At 44.5% G+C, this 17,266-nt stretch overlaps 2 protein-coding genes across 2 annotated transcripts in view; one reads left to right on the top strand and one right to left on the bottom strand.

The window, feature by feature from the left end:
• LOC308313417 (nck-associated protein 1-like) overlaps positions 1–2,913 on the bottom strand; it is a gene marked incomplete at both ends in the record, with an annotated part of 39,105 nt that extends 36,192 nt beyond the window's left edge. Inside the window, 1 exon segment of the mRNA XM_080760515.1 lies at positions 2,899–2,913. Coding sequence (XP_080616641.1) covers positions 2,899–2,913 — 15 coding nt within the window.
• A 10-nt stretch (positions 2,914–2,923) lies between these two features.
• On the top strand, positions 2,924–16,053 carry LOC308313416 (tripartite motif-containing protein 2-like; the record flags this gene model as incomplete). The annotated part of the gene is made up of 8 exons (XM_080760514.1): positions 2,924–3,052; positions 4,628–4,825; positions 6,658–7,036; positions 8,029–8,132; positions 10,464–10,631; positions 12,709–12,877; positions 15,340–15,410; positions 15,907–16,053. The coding sequence occupies 8 exons, from the start codon at positions 2,924–2,926 to the stop codon at positions 16,051–16,053; spliced, it is 1,365 nt and encodes a 454-aa protein (XP_080616640.1).
• Between the last annotated feature and the right edge of the window lie 1,213 nt (positions 16,054–17,266).

The following is a 17,266-nucleotide window of genomic DNA, read 5'->3' as shown; positions in this document are numbered from 1 at the left end:
CCAAAACGGACCAGACATGGCCGAGATACGCCCGGGGACCCCTTCGCGGACCCCTTCGCGGACCCCCGCGGACCCCCACCCGGGCACGAGACCCACGGGGGCGGCCCCGGTCGCAACGAGATTCCCCCCATCCAAAACGGACCAGACATGGCCGAGATACGCCCGGGGACCCCTTCGCGGACCCCCGCGGACCCCCACCCGGGCACGAGACCCGGGGCCGAGTCCCCACTGAGCAAGCATCACTCATAATATTTTACATTTGACATGAAATGCATTCAGATGTATTTTTACAATGGTTTCTAACAGTATTCTTTTTAACATGTGATTGTATAGTGGTCACGCATCACATGCACATCATCAAGACACAGGTATATAGCTACAGAGGCAGTACCATCCGGGGACCACAGGGTGGGGCCGTAGCCTAGCTATAGAGCACCCTGTAACATGCCTTGATCCCGCATCTAGCTGCTGCCAGCGTAGAGTCTGAGAGTTAGTTGGGAGGAGGAGGGGGATCCCCCCCCCAAAAGGTAAATAGAGGCGAGAAGAGACTGTCTTCTTTGTAAAAGGTAAACAATGGATGATGGAATGGATTTTATTTAGGTTTTGCGGCCTTCTTCAAAAGGTTAATTTGCTATGCTTGTATGCTCAAGGACCTCTGGGGGTCCCCGGACCCCACTTTGTGAATTATATTATTATTATATTACACCATTTTGGGATTTATGGGGAAAGGAGGAGATCGATGCCGCTAATGAAAGCACAACACCAGGTAAGCTGCAGCCAGGTTTTCTTTCCTCTCGAGTTGCATGGGTTTAACACTAACTACAACCTCCTCCTGAAAACTTCCCTGGTGTTGTACATTTTATATACTGTAGTGTGGTGGATAGACACACACTGAACAGTTATTAATGACATTTATAATTCACTGCGTTCCTGCCCATGTTATATATGGTTGTTCGGTTGTTCCTCTCACTTTAATGCAAGGCATAGTGTGTTACCTTAGGAGCAAAGAAACACACCTCCGAGGTGTTGACGTAGTGACAAGTTGACGTTTTATCTATGTGACAAGTTTTGTGTTGTCTCTCTCTTCTTCTAAAATAAACGGAGTGCCACCATCGTTGGCTTTTCCAATACGAGAATAAATCTCTCTTTTCTCTCTGCCTACACCGGCACTCCTACATTGGTGACCCCGATACTCTTGGACGTTTCCAGAGTTTTATTATATACTGGACATGTCAGCCTCGCTCAAATTGCCCGACTTTTGGGAACAGAATTCCAGCGCATGGTTCGCACAGGCGGAGGCTCAATTCGCCATCAAAGAGATCACAGTTGATGAAACAAAGTTTTGATAGGCTAACTTACAGATCAGATGGTCAGTGAGTTTTGACCTGTTCGAGGCACTGCTGATAATGTGGTTAAACTTTTTCCTAAGGAGGAGGAATCACAGCCAGGTAATTCATAATAATAATAATAACTGTGCCAAAACGCAGTTTTGTATGTACATTGAGTCACTGGAACAACCTCTGTGTCAGTCAGCGCAGTATTTTTATGTAATTTATTTAGGTAGGAACCAAAGTTCGCTAAGGCGGAACCTTTGTTTTTAGATCGCTCGTTTCTTACAAGACTTACATTCGTGTAACATTGGTGTGCGACCCGCATATGGGTCCCTGTTTTGGGAAACTAAGGAATAGGGTTTGGGAAGCTCACTGACTTTAATGGAACATTCTCCAAAGACCCCACCTATTTGATTTGTGAATTCTCTTGTCTTCTCGTCACCACGTCAGGCGTTCACTCATGCTCGGAGAACATTTGTCTGAATGGAGGAACTTGTTTCAAGACGGGCAGCATCCAGTCAAGCGGCTGTGCGCGGAGACCGCTGTGAAACAGGTACAGTACGCACTGAGAGTAGCTCCCACAGAGCACGTTCTCTCCATGATTCACACACGCATCATTCCAGCTCTTATATCTGTCTTGACTATTGCAAATGCCTTGTTCAACTGCAATGCCTCAGCTTTAGTAGTCTGTTCTGCTCTGGCCTGGAATGCTGCATGTGAGCTTTCTAACCTCACATACAGCAGAAACCTAAAAAAACCCTTGTATGTCCATGCAATCATCCATCCATCTTCAACCGTTTATCTGGAGTTGTGTCGCGGGGGCAACCTTTCCAGAAGAGAGCTCTAGACATGGGGTCTTGGCAATTTCCCACCAATGCCTAAAATAGGGAGGTCTGGTTGAGAACCGGTCTTTCCAATGAACAAGTCAATATTAACACAAGCTTGTGACAACATTTCCTGAAAAGTAACAATTTTGGACATTACCACTGTCGCAAAATTGCTTGCTCAGGGTCGGATCTATGTCAGTCTCTGCTCTGCATGTAAAGTTTAATAGAATCTACGGTGACCGTGATAGGTATGTCACGCGAGCATGGATTATATATTTATTCATTCAACAAACTTGACCTACATGGAAGCTAAATAGCCTACAAGTTGTTAGTTTACATTAATGAAATCAATAGTGTTGTATATACACAAATATAAATGTAATGTTTATATTTACAGTATACTTTTTGACGCTGTATTCATTTGGTTTGACACAACTTTTACACACAAAAATTCAAGTTCTCTCCTGAGCAGCTCAGGTAAACATTTCAGCACTCATCACAGGAGACCCGGATTCAAAAGTGCAGCTTTAAGAATTCACGCACGCACGCACGCACGCACGCACGCACGCACGCACGCACACACGCACACACACACACACACACACACACACACACACACACACACACACACACACACTTTCCACTTTCCTTTCCTTTGTTTAAATAACTTAAGTCCATGCAGGATAACACATCGAAGAAGGTAAACTCATGAGCCACATGTCCTCCTCTCTCCCTCTCACCAGACACGGAGACATGTGACTACGGATGGCACAAGTTCCAGGGTCACTGCTACGCTACTTCCCCACCAGGAAGAGCTGGGACGCGGCCAAGAGGGAGTGTCGTGTCCACGGGGCCCACCTGACTAGCCTGCTGTCCCACGAGGAGCAACACTACGTCAACCGTACGTCCCACAAACGCTAATATGGTATCCGTTTCGCATTCGGGTTCTTGGAAACGCCCCCCAGCCACTGCGTTAGTTTGACTGAGGTTAGGTGCTAGACTGTATATAGACGGTGCTAGACTGTATATAGACGCCGCTAGACTGTATATAGACGCCGCTAGACTGTATATAGACGCCGCTAGACTGTATATAGACGCCGCTAGACTGTATATAGACCGTGCTAGACTGTATATAGACGCCGCTAGACTGTATATAGACGCCGCTAGACTGTATATAGACGGTGCTAGACTGTATATAGACGCTGCTAGACTGTATATAGACGCCGCTAGACTGTATATAGACGGTGCTAGACTGTATATAGACGCCGCTAGACTGTATATAGACGGTGCTAGACTGTATATAGACGCCGCTAGACTGTATATAGACGGTGCTAGACTGTATATAGACGCCGTTAGACTGTATATAGACGGTGCTAGACTGTATATAGACGCCGTTAGACTGTATATAGACGCTGCTAGACTGTATATAGACGGTGCTAGACTGTATATAGACGCCGTTAGACTGTATATAGACGCCGCTAGACTGTATATAGACCGTGCTAGACTGTATATAGACCGTGCTAGACTGTATATAGACGCCGCTAGACTGTATATAGACGCTGCTAGACTGTATATAGACGCCGCTAGACTGTATATAGACGGTGCTAGACTGTATATAGACGCCGTTAGACTGTATATAGACGCCGCTAGACTGTATATAGACGGTGCTAGACTGTATATAGACGCCGCTAGACTGTATATAGACGCCGCTAGACTGTATATAGACGCCGCTAGACTGTATATAGACGCTGCTAGACTGTATATAGACGCCGCTAGACTGTATATAGACGCCGCTAGACTGTATATAGACGCCGCTAGACTGTATATAGACGGTGCTAGACTGTATATAGACGCCGCTAGACTGTATATAGACCGTGCTAGACTGTATATAGACGGTGCTAGACTGTATATAGACGCCGCTAGACTGTATATAGACGCCGCTAGACTGTATATAGACGCCGCTAGACTGTATATAGACGCCGCTAGACTGTATATAGACGCCGCTAGACTGTATATAGACGCCGCTAGACTGTATATAGACGCCGCTAGACTGTATATAGACGCCGCTAGACTGTATATAGACGCCGCTAGACTGTATATAGACGCCGCTAGACTGTATATAGACGGTGCTAGACTGTATATAGACGCCGCTAGACTGTATATAGACGCCGCTAGACTGTATATAGACGCCGCTAGACTGTATATAGACGCCGCTAGACTACAACCCTACAAATCAAATATTGTAGAATCACCAGTGTTTGTATTAGCAGTGGGTTCATAATGTGTCATAGTACATCAGTGTCATACATATATTCTGAAGAAAACACTCTGTAATTGGGGTATTATGACCTAATATTTGCCACGGACGAGGCCTATATATAGTCTTTGGCCATGGAACACATTTGTCTGTGTGTATACGGACACGTTGATGATGACGCCCCCTGGTGGTCGGTCGCATACCCCTTCCAGGACCTGCCCCTGAGGCCCGGCGAGAACCAGCACCTGGACTTCCTGTCGGAGACGGACGGCCTGAAGAAGTCCATCCACAACCTGGGCTCCGTGGTCACCACCAACGCCGTGGCGCTGGAGAGCGTGGCCACGGGCGACGGCCTGCGCCACTGCGTGGTGGGCCTGCCCACCTCCGTCACCGTCACCACCAAGGACAAGGTGGGCCACTGCCGTGTGTGTACTATGCATGTGGTAGTACGTGGTACTGCATGTGTGGTAGTCTGTTGAATGGTTTTCATTTAGTTTGAGTCACGTTTTAGTCACAGTCACCTGGAATGCGTTATAGCGTTGGTCTGGTTTTGGTCGACTAAATGTCATGCGACTTTAGTCGACTAAATCCACAGTCGATTTAGTCGACTTGAATGTGTTCTGGCGGGCCTCGATGCCGTCGTTGTAGATCTGCTATTTTCAGCGTGCCACCAAGTGTAAAATGACTTTGGATCTCTTGTCCACTGTCGTCCCTTCCTAACATGTTAGTCTATGTATGTGACGTTAATGAGCACCAGTATGACTGTTAGTACCAGTAGGGGCGCTGTTTGCCAGAAACAGAGAGAGAGATAGTGCTGTGCTGTTGCCTGCTAATGAGAGAGAGAGAGAGAGAGAGAGAGAGAGAGAGAAGGAGAGAGGGGAGTTGCACCACTCAGTTCACACGGGTGTGATTTTTAGTATATCTTTGCTGTTTGGCAAGAAACCAAGTAAACCTTTCAGGAAAAAAACAAAACACAATACTGCCTAATAATCAATGTTGGTATTGCGACATTGTCAGACACGTGCATATTGTAGCCATTATATTTACACTTCATCCAAATCCAGCTCAAGTGGTTTTTGTCCACCGTTGATTAGAACGACGAAGACAGACGGACTGAGTCGTTAGTGAAGTTTGTTTATCTTCCGCTGTGCAGCTGCTCTGGGGGGGGGGGTGGAGTTAGGGGGTTTGACCGACAGTGTGAGGCTCCAATGGAGTTAGGAGGTATAGGGCTCCATTTTCGTCACCGCTTTAAACCCATTTGGAGGCGTGGTCAATGCTCTTTGGCCACTCAGAATAGCCAAATGGCATTGATCACGCCTCCAGGTCTTAAGTTAAGTAATAAGACCTGGTACTTAAGACACGCAAAATACATCCCTAAACTTCTTTGCCTATTTTTTTTTTTTACTATTTTGCTAAACATTTTTGAATAGTTAAAATGGCCGGTCTACAAGCTCACAACGTGTCAATGTACATTGGCTAGTTGAATTATTCAAAAATGTTTTTCAAAATAGTAAAAAAAAAAAAAAAGGCAAAGAAGTTTAGGGATAAGGGGTTTAGCGGTGAGGAAAATGGAGCCCTTGGTCTGAAGTGCTTTTTAATACTTTTCATTGGTTCAATATTTGTAAAATATTGATCACCCTTTACAGACGTACATACTAGCACCGATTAAAAAAAATAATCTAAATTTGTATTTATTCCTATTGTCGTTGTAGCATCTTGTGAACCGCACACAATTGAATTTCACTTCTTGTACCTAACATGAGGAGTGGAAAATAAAACCTTCTTAATTATTTTTTTTTTTTTTTACTGTATTTTTATCAGAGCAACCCATTTTGCTCAACAATTTGGTTTACAGTGTATGGACATCCATATAGTATTGCCTGAATGTGTGCAGAACACGTGCACGTTAGGGCATTAAGCAACTAGTCGACTCGTTTACTAGTGGACTAGTTATAGTCACCAATGTACACAGTTTTTAAATGTACAAATATTTATTTCCAAACCCCCCCCACCCACCCCCTTTTTTTCTATTTTTCTTTTTACATAATAGGTAGTTAGTTTACTAGTCGACTAGAAAACTAGGCAACTAGTCAACTAGTAAAAAAATGACTAGAAGTGAATGCCCTGGTGCACGTATACATCCACCATCACCCCTGTGTCCTCCCTTCACTATAAACACCCCTTCTTGACTCTCCACGATTGAATCTCTCATTCCCGACCGGACTTCGACGCGGGCCTGAAGGACGGAGAGCTGTGCAAGATGGGGAACGCCGCCGTCGCGGCGGAGCTGCTGGCGCCCGACGGCCGCGCGGTGGCGGGCGGCGGGCAGGTCGTGGACAACAAGAACGGGACGTACGAGTATCTGTTCACGGCGCCCAGAGAGGGCAGCTTCAGCCTGTCGCTGCGGCTGTACGAGCAGCACATCCGAGGCAGCCCCTTCCGGGTCAGAGCCGCCAAGTCCGTCGACGCGTCGCCCACGTCGGACGGCGTGAAGAAGAGGCTCAAGTCGCCGGGCAGCAGCGGCCACGTCAAGCAGAAGGCCATCAAGAGGCCGGCCAGCATGTACAGCACCGGGAAGAGGAAGGAGAACGCCATCGAGGACGACCTCATCTTCAGAATCGGTATGACGGCGGTGTCGTCGCTGATGTCTTTTGTTTGGGTTTTTTTATTATTATGGTAACCCTGAACGCTCAACCCCAAATTGTCCCCGTTTAATTTTTTTGAGACCGCTCGCCCCTCCCAGTTTCTTGTATTCACAATATTTGTTCTACTGAAGTTAAGGAATATGTTTAGGGTTAGGCATAGTTTTACTGAGGTTACGTTTAGAAATGGGTTTAGGTTTAGGCATAGTTTTACTGAGGTTACGTTTAGAAATAGGTTTAGGTTTAGGCATAGTTTCACTGAGGTTACGTTAAGGAATAAGGTTAGGTTCATGGAATAGTTTCACTGAGGTAACCTTTAGGAATAAGGTTAGTTTTTGGCATAGTTTTACTGAGGTTACGTTAAGGAATAAGCTTAGGTTCATGGAATAGTTTCACTGAGGTAACTTTTAGGAATAAGGTTAGTTTTTGGCATAGTTTTACTGAGGTTACGTCAAGGAATACCTGGTGGCAACCGTGCCAAGGGCGCCAGATTTGACACAAACAACAAGCGTGTTTTGGGGCGAACATTCTTGTCGAGAGATTTGACCCTTTAAGCTTCAATGCAATACCTCTAGTTGTCCAGTAGGTGTCCAGAGTCTAGTCTCAAATGGAGACAAATCAATATCACAGATATTTAAACGTTACGGTTAATAAACGATTATCAAAAACAAAAACAAAAGATTTACAACTGTACTCGCTGACTGCTCTTTTCACTCTGCACCAAATCTCTTTGTCACAATCTGCTTTTCCTGGCGAATGTTACCCCCAAATATATAAAGCTTACAATGCGTTGCGAACTTGCGATGCTTACATGTCACGAGTAATAGAGTAGGGAGACTACCTTCAACCACAGCACATATATACTAGGTGTATGTTAATACAAACAAGCACTGCAGCTGTATACCGGTAATACTAAGGGTTTTTCTAATATGCAGTAGTAAAAAACATTGCATATATTTGATGTATTCCAGGTACCAAAGGGAGGAACAAGGGCGAGTTCACCAACCTGCAGGGAGTGGCTGCATCCTCTCAGGACAAGGTTCTGATCGCTGACAGCAACAACCAGTGTGTTCAGGTACTAACGCACGCACGCACGCACGCATACACACACACACACACACACGCACGCACGCACGCACGCACGCACGCACGCACGCACGCACGCACACACACACACACGCACACACAATGGCACAAATAGTTTTTCAGATGGGGGTCCATGGCCAAATCTATTCAGAACGAACGTTTTGAACTCAAATCTTTGCTTCTTGGTGGGGGGGGGGGGGGGTGGTCCCTGAAACAACATATTTTCAGATGGGGGTCGGTGACCAAATACATATAATGTTTGGGGTCCTTGACATGAAAAAAGGTTGAGAACCACTGACATAGAAATATGAGGTTTAAAAAATAAAAAAAACTGTTTTGTAGAATCGTTCCCAGGTCAAAATGTGTTAACCCATTCTGACCGGGCACCCGTTTTGGTGTTGGCATCATGTTATGCTTCAGCTATTGAAAAATAGCAGATCTACAAGCTCATAGCGCGCCACCGAGTGGCGCGCTACGAGCTTGTAGGTCTGCTATTTTTGAAAAATCGAAGAACGACTGACATTTTTTAGAATCTGATCTCAGGTCAGAATCGGTTCATCAGACCAGTGTGTGTCCAGTGGAAACCTCGAATGAATCTGATCTCAGGTCAGAATGTGTTAAGAAGCACTGATCTATAGTTTGCCTGAAGTACAGCACATGGAGTCGAGTACATTGTCCTCCAATCAGCCCTGCAGTACAGCAGCAGCAGCAGCGCACCACCGCAGTGACTCATCACTATTTTCCTCTTAACCCATTCTGACCTGAGATCAGATTCTAAAAATGTCTGTTTGAAAATGACAGTTTTCTGAAAAAGCTATGTTTCTAATCTATGTCAGTCGTTCTTCGATTTTTCAAAAATAGCAGACCTACAAGCTCGTAGCCCGCCACTCGGTGGCGCGCTATGAGCTTGTAGATCTGCTATTTTTCAATAGCTAAAGCATAACTCAATGCTAACACCAAAAGGGGTTCCCGCGCAAAATGGATTAAGACTGCTGCCTCTGTACTCTGGCATCGTCATGGAAACATACATGCACCATTGTTTTAGCTGAAGAATAATTGGAAAAAAAAAGTGCTAATGATTATTATGAGCCGGCAAGATGACACGTTTAAAAATAGACGAGGGTGTTTGTTTCCCTCAGTTTCACCTTAATATTATTATCTTAAGAAATAAATAAGTAGAGTAGAGTAAGACATTAGGACTAAAAAAAAGACAACACATCCAATTCATCAACATATCATGAAGAATTAACACAATAACACATGTCATAACAAATACAAATACTATTACAAAGGAGTTGGGAAATGAAGTGCTTGGTTAATAAAACTATGCTTATTATGAATATAATAATACTTTGTAATAGTATAGTACATTATGTGCTTGCTATAACCACATGAACGCTATAGCACTCCTATTGTGGGACTGACAAACATTCGGCCAAAATCTCTCATTTGTCAAAGTGCTCTCTACACTGATATCAGTGTAGAGAGCCTTATATACTGACTCCGCTCAACTTACAGTGGAAACCTCATACTGTATGTCAGAAACTGTTACTTTTAAAGCTTGTGTACTGTAGATCTGCTCATTCTGATGCTTTTGTGTGACACTGTAGTATGATCAAGGACTATATGGGTATTCATTTCCGAAAAGAAAACCCCACAAAAAGTAAAACATGGAGATAAGAGGTTGTTGTGTCGTTGTTGCTGCATTCTCCGCGTCATCCCAGTCACAGGAGGCCTTAGCTGTGTTTCACCAGTTTCAATTGAAACGGGGCCTCCACCCTCAGGGGGGGGGCCTCCAAGCTCCAACTAAACGTCAGGCGTCAGTCAAAACCCTGCCACTCTTGGCCCTCTCTATCTCGCTCACACACACTGCCTTGCTCTCTCCCACAATGTTAAGTTACACCTGTTTTATGTTAATAACCTGGATAAAATGTGCAGCATTGGGGAGGTAAAGGGGAGACACTTTTCTGAACGGGAACCCATTTTGGTGTTAGCATCATGTTATGCTTTAGCTATTGAAAAATAGCAGAGCTACAAGCTCATAGCGCGCCACCGAGTGGCGCGCTACGAGCTTGTAGGTCTGCTATTTTTGAAAAATAATCGAAGAACGACTGACATTTTTACAATCTGATCTCAGGTCAGAATGGGTTAATCAGACCAGTGTGTGTCCAGTGGAAACGTCGTATGAATCTGATCTCAGGTCAGAATGGGTTCATTGTGAAGGGACGACAGGATGAGGAGGGCCTCATATCTGGTCTTGAAACGGGGCCTCCGGATTCCTAAGGCCGCCCCTGATCCCAGTGGTTGTTGATTTCCTCAGATCTTCACCAACGACGGTCAGTTTAAGAGTCGTTTCGGCGTGCGCGGCAGGACCCCCGGGCAGATGCAGAGGCCCACGGGCGTGGCCGTCCACCCCAACGGTGACATCATCATCGCCGACTACGACAACAAGTGGGTCAGCATCTTCTCCGGCGAAGGCAAGTTCAAGGTGAGAGTCTTTGTTGTACCATGAAGGCAAGTTCAAGGTGAGAGTCTTTGTTGTACCATGAAGGCAAGTTCAAGGTGAGAGTCTTTGTTGTACCATGAAGGCAAGTTCAAGGTGAGAGTCTTTGTTGTACCATGAAGGCAAGTTCAAGGTGAGAGTCTTTGTTGTGCCATGAAGGCAAGTTCAAGGTGAGAGTCTTTGTTGTGCCATGAAGGCAAGTTCAAGGTGAGAGTCTTTGTTGTACCATGAAGGCAAGTTCAAGGTGAGAGTCTTTGTTGTACCATGAAGGCAAGTTCAAGGTGAGAGTCTTTGACTCTTGTAAAGACAATTACTGATATAAAGAAAGCAAAACAACAATGACCAAAAACCACTTACAATACATGTTTAATAAATATTTACGGTAATTATAAAAACTGTTTATTTTTACCCCATTCCCCCCCAAAATGTAGTCATTATACCAAAAAGGTCCTCCCACTGCTTGCCTCTGATGTTGTGTCCTACTGGCCTACCAGTCAGTTCAAATAAGTCCACTGACACATTATACAAATGACATCCTGCACATAATTGTACATTCATTCAAACGTCTTAACTCATGACTGGGGAGGAATTCTGGGACCTACTGCAGGTGCAGGGCTACTGCTCTGAGTTTAATAATCGTTACATCTTGATGTGAAAGAAAATATTTCTAAGATTGCATGTGTATGTATTGGTGTCATAATTATATATGGCACGCTGACTATCACTAAAATGAAAACAGGGCACTTCATGTGAAAAAGGTTGCAGACCCCTGGTCTAGAACATGTTTTATTATTATTGTGAATTAATAATAAATATTATTTAAATAATTATTATAAATGTGTATAAAATTTGCAAAAAAAAAACTTTTTATTTCATTTTATTTTTACATAATTTCCTCTGATAAGTCCCAGTAGTAAAAAGTAGTAGCAAGGTTGAAGTAGAAATGAAGTAGAAATGAATCGGGGTGTTACAGGGTTAATGAAGCAGTGCCCAGTCAGCTTCATCCTTCTCTCTCTGCCCTTGTCTGTGACCCGCGGGAGGCCTGCTTTAGTACACGTTTCTGATGTGGTCCTCCCATGTGACCTTTGTTGTAGTATACAGGACAGTGACGAGTGACGGGGCGTTAAAAAGATGACATCATTATAACCAAGGTCATGAGTTGAATTCAAACCCATGGCATTATGCATGGTTGTCTATTTTTGCATTCCTTTTAATACTTTATTAGCACTGTACAATGTGAATATGAATTATTACACATGAGTCTTGTACACCAGTGTTTCTCAAAGTGTGGTCCGGGGACCACCAGAGGTCCTTGAGGGGGTTTCATATATACAGTACGTACATTATTGCATCATTTGAAAATAGCCAACCTGCAAGCTCACAATGCATTGCCACGTGTTGCGCTGTGAACTTGTAAATCTACGATGAAAGAAAATACAAATTCATATTAATGTGTGGGTGTCCTTGGCATGGAAAAAGTCTCCCTCTCAGCTGTCCCACTGTCTCTCTCTCTCTCTCTCTCTCTCTCTCTCTCTCTCTCTCTCTCTCTCTCTCTCTCTCTCTCTCTCTCTCTCTCTCTCTCTCTCTCTCTCTCTCTCTCTCTCTCTCTCTCCCTGCTGTCTGTCTCAATTAAGACAATATACCAAGAGTAGTTTTACCAATAAACAGAGAGTCAAGAAGAGTCATGGTTGCCAGTGCATCATAGTCCTGGCTCCCTCAATGCATTTCACAGTCCTCTGTGTTAGATAATGCCTTCTTTACACTGTGGCTGGCTATGTGTGTTGCTGCCTATAAGTCTCACTTCATAAACTCCGTTCAACAGCATCTCTCTTGAGGTATATTTGCTGGCACCAACCTTCTTGGCTATACTGTATCATAAATGCATGCATTCTGGTCTGACGTAAGATCAGCTCTTATGTTACCACTTGAAGTAAACGACACAATACCACACCCCCAGTTCAGCATTAATGCGCGCTCTCTCTCTCTCTCTCTCTCTCTCTCTCTCTCTCTCTCTCTCTCTCTCTCTCTCTCTCTCTCTCTCTCTCTCTCTCTCTCTCTCCAGGCTAAACTAGGCTCAGGGAAGCTGATGGGTCCTAAGGGCGTGTCGGTGGACAGGAATGGACACATCATCGTGGTGGACAACAAGTCCTGCTGCGTCTTCATCTTCCAGCCCAACGGGAAGCTGGTCACCAAGTTCGGAACCCGAGGCAACGGCGACCGGCAGTTTGCAGGTAACATTTTAAAGAACCAGACGACAGAAGCACACTCAGTGATGGACAATAAACCAAGCACATCCATTTATATATATTGTTAATGTTGGGCAGAAACCTCTTATCTCCATATTCTAACTTTTTATTTATTTATTTTTTGGAAATTATAATGCCATGCTTTTTTTCTTTTGTATCGTGAAAAGTAACAGTTTCGCACCCGCAGAGACGATAAAACATGACAATGACAATATCATTCTCATGCATGTTTATAAAATGCCTATAATCAAAAACAGACATTAACTAATACTACAAAAACTAATAGGTAATCATAATCATATTTTTTCTTACCACATTACAAAAGAACACAGCTATATCTCTTAAATGCAGTATGAGAGGGTGTGTTTGCCAAGGATTGTGTCCTATAATACAGGTAGGTATTAATTCTCCCCATATTTCTTGAAAGATAGCGGATTTCACTTTAATGGTAAAAGACAATTTGACAATTCTCTGTACCGTTGTCTAGTTTATCTTGGTTTTTCCAGAAGAGTGCAATTAAGCAATATTACACGAGAGGGTGTGGGTTGACGTGATTATTGCCACGACAGGGATGCGGTCAGGAACGAGACGGAGTCGAGTTCCGCAAGCATCACTGAAGTGAAGTGGCAATAATCACGTTAACCCACACCCTCGAGTGTAATATATATTTTTAATGACAGATGTAGTCACGACGACCACAAATGTCCCAATAAACTAGCTAGCCTAGCCACCGAGTTTGCTAGCGCTCTGGGAGAACAGAGCGGCTGAATTCTTTGTTTTGATTAGGTGGTGGTGTGTAGTGGTTTAACCACCGGCTAGAAGGCTGTTTCAACCAATCAAATTGCTTCCTCGAAACGACCTGTGGTAGAATTGTGTTTAGCCTGGAAGAAGAGACAAGAGAGTTTGTAATCTATATTTGAGTGGTGCAACCACTCCCTTATGTGTGTGGGTGCCTGCCTGGCTGGCTGGCTATGAGCACGGAAATAGCATGATTGTTTTTCACCACCTGTGCGCAACCTAACACACACACAAACACACATATTAACTGATGATTTCGGGTGTGCCAGTTGCAGTACAGTGATAGTACAGTACAGTACAGTACAGTATACCCCCACACGGTAACTCTGTCATTTCTCAACCGTTTCGGACGTGGGGCGGCTCGCCGGAATCGGCCCACTCCCCCCCCCCCCCCCCCCCCCCGGGCGCGATCCCGGGGGTCTGAATGTTCCGGGGACCCCCCCCCCCCCCCCCCGGGTACCCCCACACAGAGTTGCACAACTCACTTCACACAGGTGTGATTTATTGTATTACTATTAAGTGCTGTAGGCCTACTTGAGTACATTTCTGTACTTTACTTGACTATTTGTTTTTGTGTTTTGGAAGCTTATGACTTCCACTCTGCTGCAGTTCAAAGATCTACCACACGGCTCGGGAACGGTTGGTTCCCAAGGCTACTCACTTACTCGCTCAAAGAGCAACATTGTACTTTTGACTCCACTTATTCTCTAGGAAGGTACCCTCGGGACCCAAACTTACAAAAATACATGACGAATTAAGACTCTTCAAGCTCTATGTTCTTATGACTCGAGTGTGGTGTGACCCAAAAGCACAGCAAGGAGAGGCAAAGCAGAGTAAAGCCCACCCGGGAGGGTTTTTATTCACAAACACGGGGGGGTGAAAGGAGGTGCAGGGGTCCGTAGGCTGCTCCACAGAGCTCTTGTATAGCCTCAGGAGGTGATTGCAGATGTCCCTCAGGTGTGGAGCTAGGAGCTGGGGAACACCTGCGATGAGGTGTGCTGTGATTGAAGTGCTCTGAGACCCTCTAGTGGCGCTGACTGGCACAGATCAATCACAGCACAGGGATGTGGAGGTGATGGAGAGCCAACCGTAACACTCTATCAAAATGGGTGATCTACAACAGTTAGTTCTCAAGTTTTTCCATGCCAAGGACCCCCAAAAGTATATGTAAAGTATTTGGCTGCGAACCCCCATCTAAAAATGTTTTCTTTTCTTCTTTTTTTTTTAAAGATTTGTCTTTGGCTTTTGTGCCTTTATTGATACAAGTTACAGTGAAGGCAGACAGAGAAGGGGAGAGACATGCGGCAAAGCAATGAACGGGACTCGAACACGTGACACGTATATGTGGCATGCGCCTGGACCACTAGGCCAGCGGGCGCCCCCTGAAAATGTTTTCTGCCAGGGACCCCCTATAGAGGTCCCAAAGCGTGTGTTGAAAAGCATTTTCTAATCTCTTACTGTTCTAGTTCTCCCGTGGTGCCTTTCATTCAGTTGGCACGCATACCAAAAACATTCACAATGCAGTCTACAGTTTATTCTAGATATTTCTAGTTTTACCAAAAAACATTCACCATGCAGTCTACTGTTTGTTTTTCCATGTAGCTACAGTGGAGGAATGCCATGTGTGACCTTGTTATTCTGTCTTTTAGGTCCTCACTTTGCTGCTGTCAACCACAACAATGAAATCATCATCACTGACTTCCACAATCACTCTGTCAAGGTAATGTCTGTCTGTCTGTCTGTCTGTCTGTCTGTCTGTCTGTCTGTCTGTCTGTCTGTCTGTCTGTCTTTTTTATCCTCATACCTAATTACTATTTTTTTAACTTTACAATGACAAAATAAAATCATGTATTATATTTGAAAATAGCAAAAAAAAAAGAGCTAAACTTCCAATAAAGAATTTCCAACAACAACAAACGGGGAGCATACTTAGTTTAGACTAGTCATTGGTTAGACATGGGTTAAGGTTAGGTTTAAGTGTGCTGCCCCGTGGGAGGTTAGGCTTAGGGTGAGGGTTTGAGATAGGTTGTATAGTTGTATAGGACTAATGACTGGTCTAACCAATGACTATAGTCTAAACCAAAAACTGTCTAAACTAAGTACTGCACCCGTTTTAAAGTAGCAATTCATCTCGGGGAACGTATATAAAGACGCCCCTGATTTCCGCTCTAAATCTGTTCCTTTTTGCCTTCCTTCAATGTGCATCACTTGGACAGGTGTTCAACACGGAGGGAGAGTTCCTGTTGAAGTTTGGCTCCAACGGCGAGGGCAACGGACAGTTCAACGCCCCCACCGGAGTGGCCGTGGACGTCAATGGGAACATCATCGTGGCCGACTGGGGCAACAGTCGCATACAGGTCTGAAACGTGTTTACATGAACCACTTAAACCCCATTCTGACCTGGGAACGATTCTACAAATGCCTTTTACATTTTTCAGACATGTTTCTATGTCAACTATTTAATGTCAACTATTACATTTTTATGTAATTGGCCACCGACCCTCGTCTGAAAATATGTTGTTCCAGGTACCCTCCTCCCAGAAGCAAAGATTTGAGTTGAAAACGTTCGCTCTGAAAGAATATATTCAAACATTTGGGCCATATTTTCATGATTTTTCAAAAATAGCAGACCTACAAGCTCGTAGCACGCCACTCGGTGGCGCGCTATGAGCTTGTAGATCTGCTATTTTTCAATAGCTAAAGTATAACATAATGCTTAGTTAAAACACCAAAAGGGGTTCCTGTCCAGAATGCTTTAAACCCCATTTTGGTTTTATGGTGTCAAGTTGCATCAATATTACTTGCATCCTACCCATTTTGGGGCGAGAACCCCTTTTGGTGTTTTTGGAGCATTATGTTATGTAACATTTTTAACTAATATATTTGCTTCTGGGAGGGTCCCTGGAATTACATATTTTCAGATGGGGGGTCCGTGGCCCAATAGAGATAATTCTGGGGGTCCACCTTGACATGAAAAAGGTTGAGCACCACTGACATATAGAAACATGGGTTTTTCAGAAGCCTTATTTAGAAGCCTTTTTTTTTAATCGAACCATCAGTCCAAAATGGGTTAAATCTGGAACTTATCCATTGACAATGTTGAGGTATATATGGTTCAACTGACCAAGAGAGCATCTATCTCTCTCTGTCTCTCTGTCTGTCTGTCTCTCTGTCCGTCTGTCTCTCTGTCCGTCTGTCTGTCAGGTGTTCGATGGCAGTGGTTCCTTCCTGTCCTACATCAACACGTCGGCAGACCCCCTGTACGGCCCCCAGGGCCTGGCCCTCACCTCTGACGGACACGTGGTGGTGGCTGATTCGGGGAACCACTGCTTCAAAGTCTACCGCTACCTGCAGTAGCCAGACGCAAACCTGTACATTGTGGTACATACATACAGTGTATACATGCATACTTTGACACATGCAAACATATTGTACATATTATCACCCGTGCGCGCACACACACACACACACACACACACACACACACACACACACACACACATACGCACACACACACACACACTGTGTGGACTAGTTGGCGGATTTGCACTCACCCTTTCATCCATTCATTCATTC

The sequence above is a fragment of the Protomyctophum bolini genome (assembly GCF_963924005.1).
Source record: "Protomyctophum bolini genome assembly, chromosome: 3".
Classification (NCBI taxonomy): Eukaryota; Metazoa; Chordata; class Actinopteri; order Myctophiformes; family Myctophidae; genus Protomyctophum; species Protomyctophum bolini.
The sequence above is the reverse complement of the archived record's forward strand: the minus strand, read 5'-3'. Positions and strand labels throughout refer to the sequence as shown.